At 44.6% G+C, this 20070-nt stretch overlaps 1 protein-coding gene across 1 annotated transcript in view; it reads left to right on the top strand.

Moving 5' to 3' along the window:
* Positions 1 to 20070, top strand: part of LOC145342826 (ADAMTS-like protein 1) — a 451251-nt gene that overhangs the window by 210730 nt on the left and 220451 nt on the right. Inside the window, exon 4 of the mRNA XM_080188292.1 lies at positions 15396 to 15441. Within this exon, the coding sequence (XP_080044418.1) occupies positions 15396 to 15441 (46 nt within the window). The remainder of the gene's footprint in view (positions 1 to 15395; positions 15442 to 20070) is intronic.

Below are 20070 nucleotides of genomic sequence, written 5' to 3'. Positions count from 1 at the left end.
CCTCAAGTCCCAGGTACCAACCCAGGCTGCAACTTCACCCCCCTTATTCTGGATGCTCCTGGCATTGAAGTAAACTCACTTCAAACCACCTTCCTGCCTGCTGGTACAGTCCTGTGACCTTGAAACCTTATTCATGTCCTCACTACTCTCAACCTCCTGTACACTAGCGCTACAATTCAGGTTCCCGTCCAAAGAGCATTAGCAAATTTCCCCCCCAGGACATTGGTACCTCTCTGGTTCAGGTGCAGACCATCCCGTTTGTAGAGGTCCCACCTACCCCAGAATGAGCCCCAATTATCCAAGTATCTAAATCCCTTGCTCCTGTACCATCCCTGTAGCCACATGTTCAACTGCTGTCTCTCTCTATTCCTCTCCTCACTAGCATGTGGCAGGAGTAACAAACCAGAGATAACAACTCTGTCTGTTCTAGCTCTCAGTTTCCATCCTGACTCCCTGAATTTCTGCCTTCTATTCCTACCTCTTTTCCTGCCTATGTCATGGGTGCCTATGTGGACCACGACTTGGGGCTTGTCCCCCTCCTCCTTAAGGATCCCGAAAACACATTCCAAGACATCATGGACCCTGGCACCTGGGAGGCAACACACCAACCACGAGTCTGTCTCGTTCCCACAGAATCTCCAATCTGTCCCCCTAACTATGGAGTCCCCAATGACTAATACTCTATTCCTCTCCCCCTGCCCTTCTGACCAACAGGGGCAGACTGTGTGCCAGAGATCTGTACCCCATGGCTTACCCTGGTGAGTCCCCCCCCCCCAACAGTATCCAATAAACTAGGCTTGTACTCGTTAGAGTTTAGAAGAATGAGGGGAGATCTCATTGAGACGTATAAGATGATGAATGGGATGGATAGGATAGAAGTGGAGAGACTCTTCCCGCTCAGAAAGGACAGTAGGACTAGGGGGCACAGCCTCAAGATAAAGGGGGGGCGGTTTAGAACGGAGTTGAGGAGGAACTTCTTCACTCAAAGGGTGGTGAATCTCTGGAATTCTCTGCCCGTTGAAGTGGTGGAGGCTGCCTCGCTAAATATTTTTAAGACGCGGGTTGATGGGTTTTTGATAAGAGAGGGGGTTAAGGGTTATGGGGAGAGGGCGGGAATGTGGAACTGAGCCACAACAGATCAGCCATGATCTTATTGAATGGCGGGGCAGGCTCGAAGGGCTGGATGGCCTACTCCTGCTCCTATTTCTTATGTTCTTATGTAAAATGGTATACTTGTTATACAGAGGAACGGCCACAGGGGATCGCTGCTCTGACTGCTCCTTACCCCTTCTAACAGTCACCCAAGTATCCTCATTTTTAGGAGTAACTACCCCCCTGTCGCATTTTTCTATAACTGTCTCTGCCTCCCGAATGATCCTGATTTCATCCAGGTCCCGCTCCAGGTCCCGAACGCAGTCCTCAAGGAGCTGGAATTGGGTGCACTTCCTGCAGGTGTACTCTGCCGGGACACTAATGGTGTCCCTCACCTCAAACACCCCACAGGAGGAACATTGCACTGCCTGCACTGCCATCCCTGCTAACTTCCCTTACTAAGAAACAAAAGAGAAAAGAAGAAAGAAAAAAGCTTACCTGCTCTCACACTGAGTCTTTTTTCTGGGTTAGAGGAGGAGGGAGGCTGGGAGATACTGCATGTGTAGTGTCTCGGCTTTCCTCACTCTTCAAATTTAGGTTCCAGGAGCAGCAACATGGATACTGGAACCTCATTGGTGATTGTAGTGACCAAGAGTATTCTGACTTCAGTCATCCTCCAGGCAGATGCCAGAGTTTCAGTGCCATAGAAGACAGAGTCTGTCCCAGATAGTGGGCCACTTTTACCAGACCCCACAGGAGCTGAGACTAAATGGAACGGGAGGACACCCACTAACCATGGCCCTGAAAATTACCGCTGCTCTGAACTTTCATACAAGCAGCTCGTTTCAGGACAGCAACGAGTGACCTGTGTAAGACCACAAGATATAGGAGCAGAATTAGACCACTCGGCCCAACTGGTGTCCACTAAGTGCCTACAGTTTCATAATCTTCCTTCCACTATATCCTCATGTCTGCCAGAATCCACAGTTGAAGTTGAGGCAGCTTGCTGAGTCCCACTTCCTTTTGCCTGGGATGACCCTTGGCGGGCATCCGCTGGCGAATCGGGACCTGGAGGGTCCAGGCCTGCTTTCGGGATGTTCTGTGCAGTGCTGCCCTCCTTGGCATATGGGGCTGGAGATGTGTCACCTACAGGCAGGGGGAGTTACAGAGGGGCTGGAGATGCCCAGGGTCCCCTGAGTGGAAGGCTCTGGGCTGTGCTGATCCTCTTTCCTCTGGGTTCCCGAGGGCTTGGCGCTTCACTGTGGGAAGAAGGGGCAGCTGGAGTGAGATCCAGAAGCTTCACCTTCCTCTGCTGCAGGCAGCATGCAGTTAAAGCCCTGCACCACAGAACTCATAGCCTCGGCCATGGGGATTATAAGCTGAGCCAAAGTGTGGACAACTCCTGCCATGGAATACATGTCCTGTGCCAAGGTCTCCACTACAGATGCCAACCTGGCAGTGTTGGCCTCATTGTATTGCAGAGTGGCACCATCTCCTCGGATAGGAGGCAAAGGGACTCCTCCAATTGACTTTGCAGCTTGAAGGATTCTCCTATCCCCTCCCGGTGCTCGCAACTCTGCCTTTGCAGCTCCAGCAGCTCTGAGATGACCAGGCCCAGGGTCTCAGCAGAGTCCTAGCCCCTGAGCTCTGGCATTCCTCTGAGTGCTGGTTCCCTGGGACATTCCTGCATCCGCCTGCCATGGATCTTCAGCTGGGAGGTACTTACCAGTGAGTGACTCAGAAACCTGTTTATTGTGAACCCACCGAGGTGGGAGTCTGTGCACTGGTGCCGGGAGCGGATGGTAGCTGTTCTATGGTGGGGTCCAAGAAGTCTCCCTGGGAGCTGCTCATGTCCGTGGTCTCCAAAGGAAGCGAGGAAGGTCCTGGCTACTCAACAGATTGACCTTTCAAAGGACACGGGGTGACGTTGCAGGCGACGGTGCAGAGGGACCTCGGGGTCCTTGTGCATGAGTCGCAAAAACCCAGCTTGCAGGTGCAGCAGGTGGTCAGGAAGGCGAATGGGATGCTGGCCTTCATAGCGAGGGGGATTGAATATAAAAGTAGGGAGGTCTTGCTGCAGCTGTATAGGGCATTGGTGAGGCCGCAGCTGGAGTACTGTGTGCAGTTTTGGGCGCCGCACCTGTGCAAAGATATTTTGGCCTTGGAGGGAGTGCAGAGGAGGTTTACTAGGCTGATACCGGAGTTGAGGGGGTTGAGCTATGAGGAGAGGCTGAATAAACTGGGCTTGTACTCGTTAGAGTTTAGAAGAATGAGGGGAGATCTCATTGAGACGTATAAGATGATGAATGGGATGGATAGGATAGAGGTGGAGAGACTCTTCCTGCTCAAAAAAGACAGTAGGACTAGGGGGCACAGCCTCAAGATAAAAGGGGGGCGGTTTAGAATGGAGTTGAGGAGGAACTTCTTCACTCAAAGGGTGGTGAATCTCTGGAATTCTCTGGCCGTTGAGGTGGTGGAGGCTGCCACGCTAAATATTTTTAAGACGCGGGTTGATGGGTTTTTGATAAGAGAGGGGATTAAGGGTTATGGGGAGAGGGTGGGAATGTGGAACTGAGCCACGACAGATCAGCCATGATCTTATTGAATGGCGGGGCAGGCTCGAAGGGCTAGATGGCCTACTCCTGCTCCTATTTCTTATGTTCTTATGTTACTGCTTCACGAGGGATTAGTGAAAGGACAAATGTTTAATCATTGAAAAATGGCTGTGTGTCTTGTGGATTCTCACTTTTGTCCCACTCAGCCCTTGGCACAGACATGGTCTTCCTCTTCCCCAGCCAGCTCAAGAACTCTCTCCTCAAAGGGTGTGAGACTCTGCCAGGCTGTGGCTGCTGACACCTGTTACAGTGGAGGTTATCCTGCATTGAAAGAGTTGGGGAGAACACAGGCAGGATTCTGGTCAGTTCAGGTGGTGTAAGGTGTCCTATGTGTGGCACATGAGTGGGAGCAGGAGTGTGAGGAGCATTACAGCTAACAAGGCGGGGGGAGCGTGGAGTTTGTTGGGGGCAGTGGGGGGGAGGAGAGGAAGAGGGCCTCAACATAAGAGTTGGCAAGCTGTGCAGTGATTGAGTGAAAGATCAACTTAGGAGGTGAGGGGGTATGTGAGGAGGTGTAGCAGTAGATTAGAGGAAGCCAGCCTATCCTGGCCATGTGAAGAAGATTATTCATCTGCTTGCGGCGTGGCTGCCCAGTCTTTACAGTGAGCTGGCACCTACTGAGGAAGCCACAACCTCCCAGGCAGGGCTGGTGACCTTGCTGGAAGGACATCTGTGCAACTATGGACGGAAGACATTCTGCCCCTGCTGCTCACCATCCCAGAGTCTGGTCAGGGATCCCTCCCAGAATGGTGGTGTTAGCTTCCTGGTAGCCAGCCCCTCTAATGGATCTGGAAAGAGTGTTGGGAAGATATTTATATGGGGATCCCTGCTGAGTGCAGAGATTAAGTTGCACTGGAGTGAGTGAATCAGAGGAGGCCACTGCTAGCACAGCGTGAATCACTTGGGGAAAAATGTTTGCTAATGAGGCTCAAACTTCCATGAGAAATCCTGATGGGATTCACACTGATTCTCTCACTGGAACCAATATTTTGCCAATTTCTAGTAAGATTTCCCCCCTTTTTCTGACACCAAAATACTGAACAGGCTAACTAAAGGAAACTACAACTTCAGGAAGTTAGAACTCTGCAAAACTCCCCTCAAATTATCTCCCATTAATAGGAAGACATGAACAGATGGTAAACAGTATTTGTGTCCATCTTAGTTAATTTTACCCCATCTGGGACAATGATTACTGTTCACAAAATCCGTATGGGGTCTACAGATTCAGTCAAGAGGTTAGATTAATGCAGATCTACACGTCATTTAATCTTTGTTTTGGAAAGACTAAGGAGTGAGTTTTTGCAGAGAGCTTGATCTTTGGCCTTGTCTGAATTTGATTTGATGGAAGTGAGCAGGGTTGGAATGGTACCACAGGGAACACAGCTCACACCAGCTTCACAGGAACTCTGTGTACGGATGCTATACGGGGAATATTTTTCATCACTTGATGGCTCTAATTTTGCCAGCTCCCAGGCATGACAATATAAACTATTGAACATGATTAAATAGTTATGAAATTTACATGGTATTACAAATGATTTATAACATGAAAACACATTGTTCAACTCCATGCTGGTATTCATGCTGCACAACAACCTCCTCTCACTCACATCGTTAACTCCATTTACATTTCCTTCATTCCTTTCTCATGTTCTTACCTCCATTCCTTTTGAATGTGTGTAGACCATTCACCTCAACACTCGTATGATAGTCAGTTCCACGTTCCATTCATTCTCTTAAAGTAAAGAAGTTTCTCCCGAATCCATTATTGGATTTATTATTGACTACCTTCAATTCATTGCCTTTAGTTCTGCTCTTGCCTTTGACTAGAAACACTTTCCCTATACTTAATCTATCAAACCCTTTCAACATTTTAAAGACGGTTATCAGGTCAGTTCTGAGTTTTCAATCTTTCCTGATGGATATAATCTCTCAGTTTGACATCATCCATGTCAATATTCCCCAGTGCCTCTGTAATCTTTTTATAATATGGAAACTGAAACTGTTCAAAATAACTCCACATATGCTTTCAGCAAGGCACGATACAAATTATATAACATTTCCTTGCTGAGCACTTTCGTTTTGGAAATGAATCCCTGTGTTTTGTATATTTTAATGATCTTATTAAATCTGTGGTGCTAGTTTAGTGGTTGATTCCTATATCTACCCATAGATCCCACTGTTCCTTTTTCACATTTAGGTGCATATTTTCCAAGTTGTCTATAGAGTCCTTATACTTTCTACTAGAATCGCTGCAGTGCAGAAGAGGCCATTGCACCCATAGCATTTGCACCTACTCTCTGGCAGAGCAACTTACCCAGATCCTCTCCCCAATTTATCACTGTAACCCCTTAGATTTCTCATGGCTAATCCATCCAACCTACGCATCTTGGAACACTAAAGGGCAACTTAGCTTGGCCAATCCACTTAAAATGTATTACCTCACACTTAACGATATTAACCTTCTGTCACGCGATCATTCTGAAAGTTTATTACTGGCTGAGATTGTCAGGTCCCACCCTCACTGGGAATCTGGTATTGTCCACCTCAGTCCATCGCAGGCATCTCCAAATCATTGGGATCGAAAACTAGGGGTGGAAAACTAAACAGACCAGATGAAGGATGGAAATTTCCAATCCCGAAAATCCCAGCCAGTGTCTTTCTGTATCCTAAATACATTTACCAATTTTCACAAATTCTCAAGTTGTCCATCCATTTCCTGAATCCAAATCTCAGATGTAAATAATAAATTTCATTGGTCCCAGCACTGAGTCTTATAAAGAAACATTAACCACCATTTGTCATTCTGAGTAACTTTACCTCTTTCTTGCTGTTTCTGTTCTGTGATCAGCTTGTTATCAATTTTGCTATTTGTTCCCTATTCTACACATTCTGACATCAGACTGTGCAGTAACATATCAAAGGATTTATTAAAAATCTAAGTATATTGGATCTACTGTATTACTCATTATCCTAATTATGTTACATCTTCAAAGAATTTACTAAGGTTGGCTAAACATGTCCTACCATTTTGAAATCTTTGCTGACTACTTTTTTTAAATATTAAGTTCCGAGATTTTTTTCTGTTGCAATTTTGAGTGAGGGATCCATTGCTTTTCCCAACATTAAGCTAACTGGTCTAAACATTCCCTGATATGTTCAATCTCCATTCTGCACATTTCTGTTTTATTCATTTATGGGACATGGGCGTCGCTGGCTGGCTGGCATTTATTGCCCAACGCTAGTTGTCTGAGGGCACTTCAGAGTCAGCCACATTGCCGGGGCTCTGGAGTCATATGTAGGCCAGACCGGGTAAGGATAGCAGATTACTTTCTCCAAAGAATATTAGTGAGCCAGATGGGTTTTCCAGCAATTGACAATGGTTTCATGATCATCAGTTGATTCTTAATTCCAGATTTTTTTATTGAATTCAAATTCTATTATCTGCCGTGGTGAGCTCGAACCCAGGTCCTGGGAAAATAGCTGAGTTTCTGGATTAATAGTCCAACAATATTACCATTAGGTCTTTGCCTCCCCTCTGTGCAAAAGATAAAGCAGAAGCATTCATAACAATCTTCACCCAGGAATACCCAGTGGATAATCCATCTCGGCCTCTTCCAGAGTTCCTCTGCATCAGAGATGTCAGACTTCTGCTAATTTAATTCACTTCACATATGATCAAGAAAAGGCTGGAGGCACCAGAGACTGCAAAGGCTAAAGGTCCTGATAATCTTCCAGCAATAATATGAAGATTTGTGCTCCAGAACTTGCCACACCTCTAACCAAGCTGTTTCAGTACAGCTACGACACTGTCACCCACCCAGCAATGTGGAAAATTGCCCAGGTTTGTCCTATCCACAAGAGACAGGACAAATCCAACCCAGCTAATAACCGTCCCAACAGTTCTACTCTCGATCATCAGTAAAGTGATGGAAGGTGTCATCAACAGCGCTATCAAGCAGCATTAACCTGCTCAGTGACAATTAGTTTGGGTTTCACCACAGTCACTCAGCTCCTGACCTCATTATAGAATTAGTTCAAACATGGACAAAAATGCTGAACTTAAGGGGTGAGATAAATTGCCTTGACATCAAGGCAGCATTTGACTATGTATAGCATCAAGGAACCCTGACAATGGAGAAACTCAATCAATATAAAAGCAGGAAATGCTTCAGTGGTTGGAGTCATACCTGACACAAAGCATGATGGGTATGGTGCTTTGAAGTCGATCACCTCAGCTCCAGGACATCTCTGCAGGAGTTCCTCAGGATAGTGTCCTACACCCAGCCATCTTCAGGTGCTTCATCAATGACCTTCCCCCCATCATTAATTCAGAAGTGGGAAAGTTCAGAGATGTTCATGAGGCATAATTTGTCACTCCTCAGGAAGTGAAGCAGTCCAAATGTAGCAAGATCTGGACAATATTTAGGTTTGAGCTGTTAAGCAGCAAGTAACAGTCATGCTGCATAAGTGCCAGGCAATGACTATTCCCTTCCTTTGTTGATTTTTTTTTTGTTATGTTGGTTGAGGGGTAAATATTGGCCAGGACACGGGAGATCACCACTCTTGTCTTCAAAATAGCAGCTATGTTCACCAACCATAATCCCACCCAATCCCTATCCCCATAACTCCAAGTATTTACCCTGCTAGCTACCCTGATATTAAATAGCAATTTAGCATGGCCAATCAAACTGACCTGCACATCTTTGGAGTGTGGGAGGAAACCGGAGTACCCGGAGTAAACCCACACAGACATGGGGAGAACATGCAGACTTCTCGCAGATGGTGATCCAAGGCTGTAATGAAATCTGGGCCCCTGTTGCTGTGAGGCAGCAGTGCCAACCATTGAGCCACCCATGCCACCCCTAAAATCCAGGAACTCCCTTCCTAACAGCACTGTGGGTGTTCCTACATCACATGGACTGCAGCAGTTCAAGAAGGCAGCTAATATCATATTATAGAAGGGTATTCAATGCTCTCAGTCAGTGACAGCCACACCTCATAAAAACATGAAAAAACGTTTGAGAGAGCTGAGCGTTGAGACGGATCAGGGATAAGACAGGACATGATGAGAGAAAGGGAGACAAAGGCACTTTTTGTTCATCAATACTTATTCAATATAAAGACCAAAGAAAATTACAGCACAGGAACAGGACCTTTGGTTCTCCAAGCCTGCACCCACCAAGCTGCCCGACTAAACAGAAAGCCTATCCCTCCATTCCCACCCTATTCATGGATTTGTCAAGATGCCCCTCAAAAGTCACCAATATAATAAGAACTTGCGCTGAATGTTAATCTGGTGGAAGGGAAGGGACATCAGAATGGTTAGGATAAAAATTCCGATTGGTAAGTTGAAAAGGAAGTATTTGGGATCAGTGATGGGGAGGAGTGTTCTGCTATGATTTCAGGACTGTAATGGGGTCTGTAACATTCACCTGGCCTTCACTGAAGTGAGGTTTGCTGACACTAACTTGGCAGCTGTTCAGTGTAGAATGCAGGGATACTAATCCATGCACCTTTCAGTGTCAATCATTGCATGGATCTAGTTTAAATGAAAGTTGAATTCACACCTTATGAATTATTGCTGGAAGAAAGCTGAGTTGAAGTTTGATTTACTGCCTGTGTTAAGCTCTGCATTTCACACAACTGGCATTGACAACTGCAGATTTATTCCATTGCCTCACACATTGGAAACTGGGGCAGGTTCACAATAAGGTCCCTAACCGACACTCCCACTTTCCCAAAACACCAACCTGTTCTCACAAAATCCATAGTTTTTGCTCAAATTAAAACAAATGGTCATTATTGAATTCTTGACATTCTGACATTGTTTGTAGCTACCATCCACACCAGAACCTCGTTCATTAGGTGCTTATTTTATAATGCTCCTATGAAACATTTTGAGAAGTTTTTATTTTGTTATATTACTTGCTGTTGTTGTTTATGGTGAATGGGTGAAATGATTATATTTCCAGATCCGTATTTTATTTTTATTATACTTCCAGAGCAGCCAGTGTATGTATTTTCCATCACCCGTTGGATTATTGGACCCAAAAGTATTGTTTAATTTAACAATATTGAAGTGTAATACAACATGGAACAAAACACAGTAACAGCTTCATTGGATAATCTCTGCACGGCCGCTATGAATGTGATAGATTTATTGTAGAGTAACATTCAGCTTAAAAAGTTGCACATACCAGGCAATGCTAATCGAAAATGTTCTTGGCTGCACGTACAACTCAATAAAACTTCACAGAACAAGAATGTTCACACCCACCGTAGTGGGTCAGATTTAAAACAATGACATAGAACATAGAAAAACTACAAGACAAACAGGCCCTTCGGCCCACAAGTTGCGCCGATCATATTTCTACCTACTAGGCTTACCTTTAACCCTCAATCCTATTAAGTCCCATGTACTCATCCAGAAGTCTCTTAAAAGACCCTATCGAATTTTCCTCTACCACCACTGACGGCAGCCGATTCCACTCTTCCACCACTCTCTGAGTGAAAAACTTACCCCTGACATCTCCTCTGTACCTACTCCCCAGCACCCTAAACCTGTGTCCTCTCATAGCGACCATTCCAGCCCTTGGAAAAAGCCTCTGAGAATCCACCCGATCAATACCTCTCAACATCTTATAAATCTCTATCAGGTCACCTCTCATCCTTCGTCTCTCCAAGGAGAAAAGACCGAGCTCCCTCAACCTATCTTCATAAGGCATGCCTCCCAATCCAGGCAACATCCTTGTAAATCTCCTCTGTACCCTCTCAATGGCTTCCACATCCTTCCTGTAGTGAGGCGACCAGAACTGAGCACAGTACTCCAAGTGGGGTCTGATTAGGGTCTTATAAAGCTGCAGCATTATCTCCCAACTCCTAAACTCCCTCGATTGATGAAGGCCAGTACACCATACGCCTTCTTAACCACACCCTCTACCTGCGAGGCCAATTTAAGAGTCGTAAGGACCCGGACCCCAAGGTCCTTCTGATCCTCTACACTGCTAAGAGTCTTACCCTTGATATTATACTCCTTCATCACATTTGATCTGCCAAAATGGACCACTGCACATTTATCCAGATGACAGAATACAGGAATGAGATAGAGAATCTGGTGAACTGGTGCGGCAACAATAATCTCTCCCTCAATGTCAACAAAACGAAAGAGATTTTCACTGACTTCAGGAGGCGTAAAGGAGAACATGACCCTGTTCTACCTTAACAGGCCGAAATAGAAATGGTCGAGAGCTTCAAGTTTTTAGGTGACCAGATCACCAACAACCTATCCTGGTCCCCCCATGCCAACACTATAGTTAAGAAAGCCCACCAACTTTCTCAGAAGACTAAGGAAGTTTGACATGTCAGCTACGACTCTCACCAACTTTTACAGATGCACAATAGAAAGCATTCTTTCTGATTGTATCACAGTTTGGTATGGGCTCCTGCTCTGCCCAATACTGCAAGGAGCTACAAAAGGTTGTCAATGTAGCCCAATCCACCAGGCAAACCAGCCTCCCATCCATTGACTTTGTCTACACTTCCACTGCCTTGGCAAAGCAGCCAACATAATTAAGGACCCCCAGCTACCCTGGACATTTTCTCTTCCACCTTCTTCCTTCAGGAAAAAGATACAAAAGTCTGAGGTTCTGTACCAACCGACTCAAAAACAGTTTCTTCCCTGCTGCCATCAGATTTTTGAATGGACCTCCCCTGCAGTGACATGTTCTGTCCCTACACCCTAGCTATAACTGTAAAACTACATTCTGCACTCTCTTGTTTCCTTCTCTATGAATGGTATGTTTTGTCTGTATAGCACGCAAGAAACAATATTTTTCACTATATACTAATAACAAGTGAAAATAATAAATCAAATCAGATCAAAATTTACCACACTGTTACTCAGAATGCAATTCTGGCCCCATTTCCTCAACACATCATTTTGCTGAAATTCACATCAGTAAAAGTTATAACACAGAAGAATGTTAATCAGGTCAGTGTTTGTAATTCCCTTCCATATCAGAGAATAATTCACATTATTGTTATCACTCCCATTTCCAACTCCCTTCATCCACTTCCCCAATCAAATGTTAAATGTTGACATTTCTGTTTTAACCTTTAATTCTGAGAGTGAATCCCATATCCTCACAACTCTGTCTATGAAAAAGATTCTTCTTCCCCTGTTCTAAATCCCTGACGTTTAATTTTGTAATTATGGCTCCTCCTTCTTGACCTTCAGTCACCGGAGACAATCTGCTTCTGACACCAGCGATCAGTGAGCTTCCTGTCTCTTCGTCTCTGAAACATACACACATGCATCATTTGCCATGTACATTTTAAGCTCATTGCTTAGGAAATAAGAAATAGGAAATAAAAGCTCTTGTTTAGGGGGTAACAGGTTAGTGTGAATTGAAAATTGGCTGGCTGGCAGAAAACAGAGAGTATGTATAAACGGGTCATTGTCTGATTCCATAGAACATAGAACATTACAGCGCAATACAGACCCCTCAGCCCTCATTGCTGTGCTGACCTTTATAAACCAATCTAAAGCCCATCTAACCTACACTATTCCAGTATCATCCATATGTTTATCCAATGACCATTTAAATGCCCTTAGTGTTGGCGAGTGCACTACTGCTGCAGGCAGGGCATTCCACGCCCTGACTACTCTCTGAATAAAGAACCTACCTCTGACATCTGTCCTATATCTATCACCCCTCAATTTAAAGCTATGTCCCCTCATGTTAGCCATCACCATCCGAGGAAAAAGGCTCTCACTGTCCACTCTATCTAAGCCTCTGTTCATCTTGTATGCCTCTATTAAGTCACCTCTTAACCTTCTCTCTGACGAAAACAGCTTCAGCCTTTCCTCATAAGAACTTCCCACCATACCAGGCAACATCCTGGTAAATCTCCTCTGGACCCTTTTCAATGCCTCCACGTCCTTCTTATAATGTGGCGACTAGAATTGTCCACAATGCTCCAAGTGCGGCAGCACCAGAGTTTTGTACAGCTGCAACATGAACTCATGGCTCCAAAACTCAATCCCTCTACCAATAAAAGCTAACACACCGTACGCCTTCTTAACAACCCTATCAACCTGGGTGCCAAATTTCAGGGATCTATGCACATGGACACCGAGATCTCTCTGCTCATCCACGCTACCAAGTAACTTACCATTAGCCCAGTACTCTGTATTCCAACACTCTGTATTCTATGTCCTATGATTGGTAGGATGATGACGGGAGTCCCGCCAGGGGTTTGTGTTGGGACCTCAACTATTTACAATTTATATTCCTGACTTAGATGAGGGGAGTGAAGGCATCGTAGCTAAATTTGCAGGTAACACAAAGGTAGGTAAGAGTGTAGGTTGTGAAGAAGACATAAGGAGGTTGCAGGTTCAGTAAGTGGGCAAAAATCTGAAGTATAATATTTGAAAATGTGAAGTCGTTCACTTTGGCAGGAAGAAGAAGAATACAGAGTATTACTTACAAGGTGAATATCTGCAGAATTGTGAGGTGGAGGGATCTGGGTGTTCGAGTGCATGAGTCACAAAAAGTTAGTTTGCAGGTTCAGCATGTAAACGGGAAGGCTAATGGAATGTTATCCTTTATCAGGAGCGGAATTAGCATAAAAAGAAGAATGTTATGCTTCAGTTATACAAAGCATTGGTGAGACCACATCTTGAATAGTGTGTGCAAGTTTAGTCTCCTTATTTAAGGGAAGGTGTAAATGTGTTGGGAGACGGTTCAGAGGTGGTTTACTAGATTAATACCTGGAATAAATGGGTTGTCTTACAAGGAAAGATAGAGTTTAGAAGAGTGAGGGGATGACTTGATTTAAGTTTATAAGATTCTGAGTGGACTTGATAAAGTGTGTGTAGAGAGGATTGTGCATTCCCTTTGTGTCTATGACATGTCCCAGGTTTCAATAGAAGATTTAAAGAATTAGGATTTATCCTTCCGGACCTGCAGTCCGTAATCTTCTAGTCTCTGGAGTGTAACATCTAAATTTTGATGATGCTGTTCTTCGTTCTTTCCAGTAACTAAGATATTGAATAAGGTGCACTGAACTTCTACTCTGCTGAAAACTCCCTATTAAAGACAATGCCACGTTGTGGACAGCTTCGGACTCCGGCTCACCTCGGCCCAGTTTAGTTTGATTCTTTGCAGCCAGGTTCTCCCATTAGGGTTCGCGAGTTACCACTAACAAGGACATGTCTGGAGTCTGTCCATTTAGCTGCACATTTACATTGATATGGCCCCTCAGCAGAACAATATTATCCTGAGGGTTTTAAAGTGATATCTCAGTGTCTGTTGGCAAACAGTTTCTAGTCCCAGCAGAATTATTGATCTGGTGTCCATCTCTACTTTCACTGGTTGTCCGTCCAGTAAGGGAGTGACTTAGTAACACTGACAGAAGATTCCATAACAGTTCATCATCTGACTGTGACCCTGGTCCTTTCTCGCACTCAAATGTCCTGTGAATCCTTTTCCCTCTATCTCCAAACAAGCACCTTCAATGTTCTTCACAATTCCTGCATTTTGCACCTTTGACCCTGCAGTCAGTTGCTATGTTCCCAGTTTTGGCACATTGGTGGCAATTTTGAACCTGAGTCTGTGTTGGGCTTTCAGCCGATACTTTATGGACTTTAATGCTTAAACTTTATTGCTGGGCTTCCTTGGCTGATAATTCAATAGAAACCACAACCTCTAAACTCACCCTTCAGCTCCATTACTCTCTCCACAGACACTACCCGACCTGCTGAAAATTTACAGCATCTTCTGTTTGAATTTTATTATTTTCTTGTTTGATTGTAGATATGGTGGGAGTGGTAAAGATCAACAATTCAGAGAGAATATTTGACATAATATTTCTAAGATAGCAGTATATATATGTTATATATACATATATAGTGCAACATAAATTAACAGAGGCATTATAGATATAAAATAGGCTAAATTGTCCAAACAAAGATTGGGCAATTTGTTTGCGATATTCTAACATGCTGATATTCAGCAATATTTAACCAATGTGTTTTGGGAGGGTAAACAGTGACAATAAGAGTTGTGGGGTGAAGGACAGTTAACTGAATTCAGGTGACTCTCAGTCTACTGTGGTCAGTAACATGCCGGTTTATGTATTGTTGCTTTTTCACTGATTACAATAATAAAAGATGCTGATTTACTGACTGAGATTTACAATCTGAAGCCACACCTGGCAATGTGAAAAACAGGATGTGGAGTTGCCGGCGCTGGGGTAGGCACAGTAAGTAATCTCATAACACCAGGTTAAAGCTCATGGTACCAAAGAAAACTGTTGGACTTTAACCTACCATCTGAAAAACAGGATGGGTTTGATTAAATAATTTACTGGAATATCTTGAAATTGGTCCAAGGATTTCTGTTGAAATGTACCTCAATCTCCAGAGTTCAGATCAAGCCCAGGATGGGGGGTAATGCTTTTTCTTATCAGCTTAGATCTTATTTGTGTCTCTTGTAACAACCATGAATGGATTCAGTTTAAGTTTGAAATGGTTTTTGGAGCAAGCAAGGGGATGGATTATGGTCTTTCCCTGTCCACTCTGCACATTGGCTTTGGAACCTTAAGAATGGAGTAAAAATTAATGGACCATAATCTGTTCCCTGTTCTGTGCCACTGAATTGATATATTTTACTTTTTTGATAGGAACTGTGAAGGGCTGAGTATTCGGTACAGGACTTGCAGCAGTGTGGTAAGTTTCTAACTTTGAAATGCCTTTTTTTTCCCGAGTTTTCCCTCTGGTGAGCTCACTATAATAAAAAACATAATAACCAGCTTCAGACCAACACACGCAACCTTTGGCCTCGCTGTCCACCAGGACTGTGGGGCTCCTGTCAGTCAGACCTCTCCAGGGGTTTTGGCAGTGAGATGGACAGGCACTTCTGAAGCTGCGATCCCATCTGACTGCAATGAAAATAAGCAGAACGAATTAGTAAAAAAATTCACAACAGTCACGTGATCTGTATTTTTGTTCAGAGAATCCACTGAGGGAAATTCTAGACGGAATTCTTTTTACTCCCAATGAAAAAATATCATCTGATAAAATATTGCCTTGCTGAAACCAGCTAGTTTGGATTTTGTTTCCTGCCTTTACAATGGTATCAGTTATGGGGAGCGGCTGTGTGCATTCTGCTCACACCCTCACAGTAACTGAAACTTGAAAATCAATATAGAGGCATCCAACCCAAAAACCACACCTTCTGCTGCAGCATCGTTTACCAGAGAGATTTTTGGGGTTTTGATTGGGGTGAAAGCTAATCTGGAACACTGATTTCCAATGAGATGCTTAATAAGTGACACATGTATTCATTCCTCTAGGCTTGGAAAGCTACTAACACAAATGTCTCTATCTGATACATTCCTTTAACATCTAAAACAGTCATTTTTTATTAATTAGCAGACACACAAGAGCCATACAATAGGTTACGTGAAAACTGATTAGCCAAAAGTAATCTAGAGGTTTCTGTGGTCATTTTGAGGGGCAGCAAGGAGACTGAAGAGATATTTCGATTTGTTACCTTTAAGATGGTATTAAACATCTGTGTCCAGATAAACTGCTTCATCGATGATCAATGTGGCTACTGTTATTGGCTAAAGTTTGATTGCATTGTGAAAAAGGGCAGCTGAATCTATCCAAATATATTTCTATTGTCACACCCTGGCTGACATTTTCATTTCACATCTCTTAGAGATACTTCAACACACCTCATAAACATTTAGTGACTCAGAAACATTGAATGGAATTCTTCCATTTTGAGTCTAAGTGCGGTGGTGAACACCTCCAGCAGTGAATGCCCCCAGATCAGGATAGCAGGATCCCATGCCGGATTCTGTGTTTGGAGCCTCAGTAAATTATTGACGGGCATGTTCCCCTCTGACTCCCCTGCAGGTCTGGGAGCTGATTCACCTGGTGGGTTTGAAGGTCCTGGTGCCATATTTAAATCCTAGTCCAGCGCACTCACATCACATTTCAGACAAAGCTCAGCACAACATTGAGAGCCAAAGGGCCTGTACTGTACTGTTATGTTCTATGTTCTATGATTTATGTTCTGTGTTCACTGTCTACACCAGGCCATGCAGGATGACAGCAACACAGAGGGAAAAGGCTAGCAACTTCAGGAGGAAGTCTGTTCCTTGATTCAATCCCCTCCCCCACAGCCCATCACCCTGCGAGGTGCCCAGGCCCAGTTTGGATCTCTACCCACTGGCCCTGCAGTCTCCATCTATCCCCTCCCAGTGAACTTGTGTATCTCTTTGGCCCCCTCATGTATGAGCTTTCCATCCAGCCGTGTCCAAGAACAGTTCCTCTTCCTTTGGTCTTCGCTCTGCCTTCCATTATTCATCTTCTTCATCTACTTCCTTGACCTTCCTTGTCTGCAGTAATGATCCCTCAACTTTCCTCCCCCTCCTTCCTCATTGCTCCCCTCCCCACCCCGTCTTCATCAAACCAGCCTAACCTCCCCAACTCCCTGCACCACCCCACCCAATCCCCGCACTCCAACCTGGGTTGAACTTTGGACTTTTACTATGTGGGTGCCTGAGTTGCACAGCTCAGTGCCGTCCAATTAGAGACTGGTGTGTCGCACTGGGGGAAAGAGACCCCTGAACCTCCCTATCCCAGGTTCAATACTGATCTGAAACAGTGACACAGGAAGGTCCATGGGGCCCACAGCAGCATGGTGCTGTCCACAAAGACAGCTTGGCACGGAGATGGAGGCAGGAACCAGTCTGCCCGCATAGTGTGAGATGCGCGTCAGGAGCAGCTCAGCGCTATGGCAACATTGCGCTCATCCTGAAGACTTTCGTGAATCGAGGATCACCTTGTACCTGTCACTGATTATCAATGAGGTTTCAGACCAGTGGGATTTCCCGCTGGTGTGACCCTTGATTGAAAAGTCTGAAGGGGTGTTGGCATTCTGAGCTCCAAATGGTGACTTTATCCCCAAGCAGCAGGTAGAGTGACTGATCATTGGGAAATTTGTACTGCAGTTTTACACCAGCAGACTTTGGCTTTTTGGCTCCTGCTAGATTCTCCATCGTTGCCTTCCACCAAATCCGCCAAGGATGGGGTGGGGAAATTCTATCCCTGTATTTAAAATAAATATTGTCCTCCTCTCTCCCTCTAATCCTTTTCTCTGTGTCTTCAAGTTACTAAGCCTTCTACCAGTAGAAAAGAATTGTTCCTATTTATTCTATTAAAACAGTTTATTATTTTAAACACCTCTATTAAACCATCTCTTTAATCAGGGGAGGTCGTGTCTTGCAAATCTTGAGTTTTTTGAGGAACTGACAAAGATGATTGAGGGCAGGGTGTTGGATGTTTTCTACTTGGACTTTAACAAGGCCTTTGACAAGGTCTCTCATGGCAGGTCACCTTTCAGTGGGCTGGCTTGATGGATACAGAAGTGACTTGGTCATGGTAGTGATGGAAGGATGTTTTCTAACTGGGGGCCTGTGATCAGTGGAGTGATCAGAACTCCCACTCCCCTGACCAAGGGGCAAATGCTGAAAGCTAGTGGCATTTACTACCAAATAAACTTGTTGGATTTTAACCTGGTGTTGTAAGACTTTTTCCTGTGTTTACCCCAGTCCAATGCCGGCAGCTCCACATCATGACCAGTGGTGTTCAGCAGGGATCAGTGCTGGGACCCCTGTTGTTTGTAATAAAGAGAAATGATTTGGAGGAGAATGTAGGTGATCTGATTAGTAAGTTTATTGATGGCACAAAGATTGGGGGAGCTGTGGCTGGTGAGGAGGATTGCCAGAGGATACAGCAGGATATAAAAAGGCTGGGGACTTGGGCGGAGAGATGGCAGATGGAATTTAATCCAGACAAATGCGAGTTGATGCATTTTGCAAGGTCTAATACAGGAGGAATGTACAAAGTAAATGGCAGAACCCTTAGAACTCTGAAAGTGGCAACACTGGTTGAAAAGCATGCCAAGAACTTGAGTCTAGAAAGGCGTCGTGTGTTGGTGAAGGCTTGGTGGGCCAATGGACCTGTCCCTGTGCTGAACTGTTCTTTTCTTTTAAACCTCTCTGCTCCAAGAAGAATCGCAGCTTCTCCAGTCTCCATGTAACTGAAGCCCTGCATTTTTATTATTTCATTTATTAAAGATATCATTTTTTAAAAGAATAATCAAAAAGTCTTGTAAGGAATAAGAATGTCGGTGTTGTTCTGCACAAAACCTTTGCTGGTAATTGGCTCCTCGTCAATAAAGGGTGAAATAATTGGTGTAAATACAAAATAGATTCCACTCTGATTTTAACTCACTCAAACTCATCCAATTCTGCAGTTAAATTGTATCCTCAGTCACCAGAGAAAAATATATCACAACGTTTAAAATTTGAACACACAATGAATCAGTTTTGAATGCAATATTATTTGCAATTAAACCTGACAATAAATAAGAGATTAACTGGTCTGGATTGTGATGCAAGGCCATGTTTCACAACCAGCAAATAAACAGAAATAAACTTCAAAAAAAATCAGTTTTGAGGCAGCACAGAAGTTAGCACTGCTGACCCACAGCGCCAGGGACCTGGGGTGGCACAGTGTTAGCACTGCTGACCCACAGCGCCAGGGACCTGGGGTGGCACAGTGTTAGCACTGCCGCCTCACAGCACCAGGGACCTGGGGTGGCACAGTATTAGCACTGCCACCTCACAGCGCCAGGGACCTGGGGTGGCACAGTGCTAGCACTGCCGCCTCACAGCACCAGGGGCCTGGGGTGGCACAGTATTAGCACTGCCGCCTCACAGTGTCATGGATCCAGGGTGGCACAATGGCACAGTGATTAGCTCGGCTGCCTCACAGCATCTGGGACCTGGGGCAGCATGATGGCACAGTGATTAGCACTGCTGCCTCACAGTGCTGGCTTTGATACCAGCCTTGGGTCACTGTCTGTGTGGGGTCTGCACATTCTCCCCATTTCTGCATGGGTTTCCTCCGGGTGCTCCGGTTTCCTCCCACCAAAGACGTGTGCTTTAGGTTGATTGGCCATGCTAAATTGCCCTTCAGTATCCAAAGATGTGTAAGTTAGGGGGATTAGTGGGGTAAATATGTGGGGTTACGGGGCTAGGGCCTGGGTGGGATGCTGTATCGGGGTGTCGGTGCAGACTCAATGGGCCAAATGGCCTCCTTCTACACTGTAGAAGTTCTATGATTCTATGAAAATTAACATTCTAAAAAGAATAAGCCAAGCGGCATTGTTTTAATTCTGTGGCTAAATTCTAAATGTATAAATCCTATGGGAGGTAGGTTTCCTGTGGAAATCTCCAGGTGTTTGAACCTCTTGCGCCTTTTTGTGTATTACTGATT

Source organism: Carcharhinus amblyrhynchos, chromosome 5 (genome assembly GCF_965287045.1).
Source record: "Carcharhinus amblyrhynchos chromosome 5, sCarAmb.v2.hapA, whole genome shotgun sequence".
Lineage (NCBI taxonomy): Eukaryota > Metazoa > Chordata > Chondrichthyes > Carcharhiniformes > Carcharhinidae > Carcharhinus > Carcharhinus amblyrhynchos.
The sequence above is the reverse complement of the archived record's forward strand: the minus strand, read 5'-3'. Positions and strand labels throughout refer to the sequence as shown.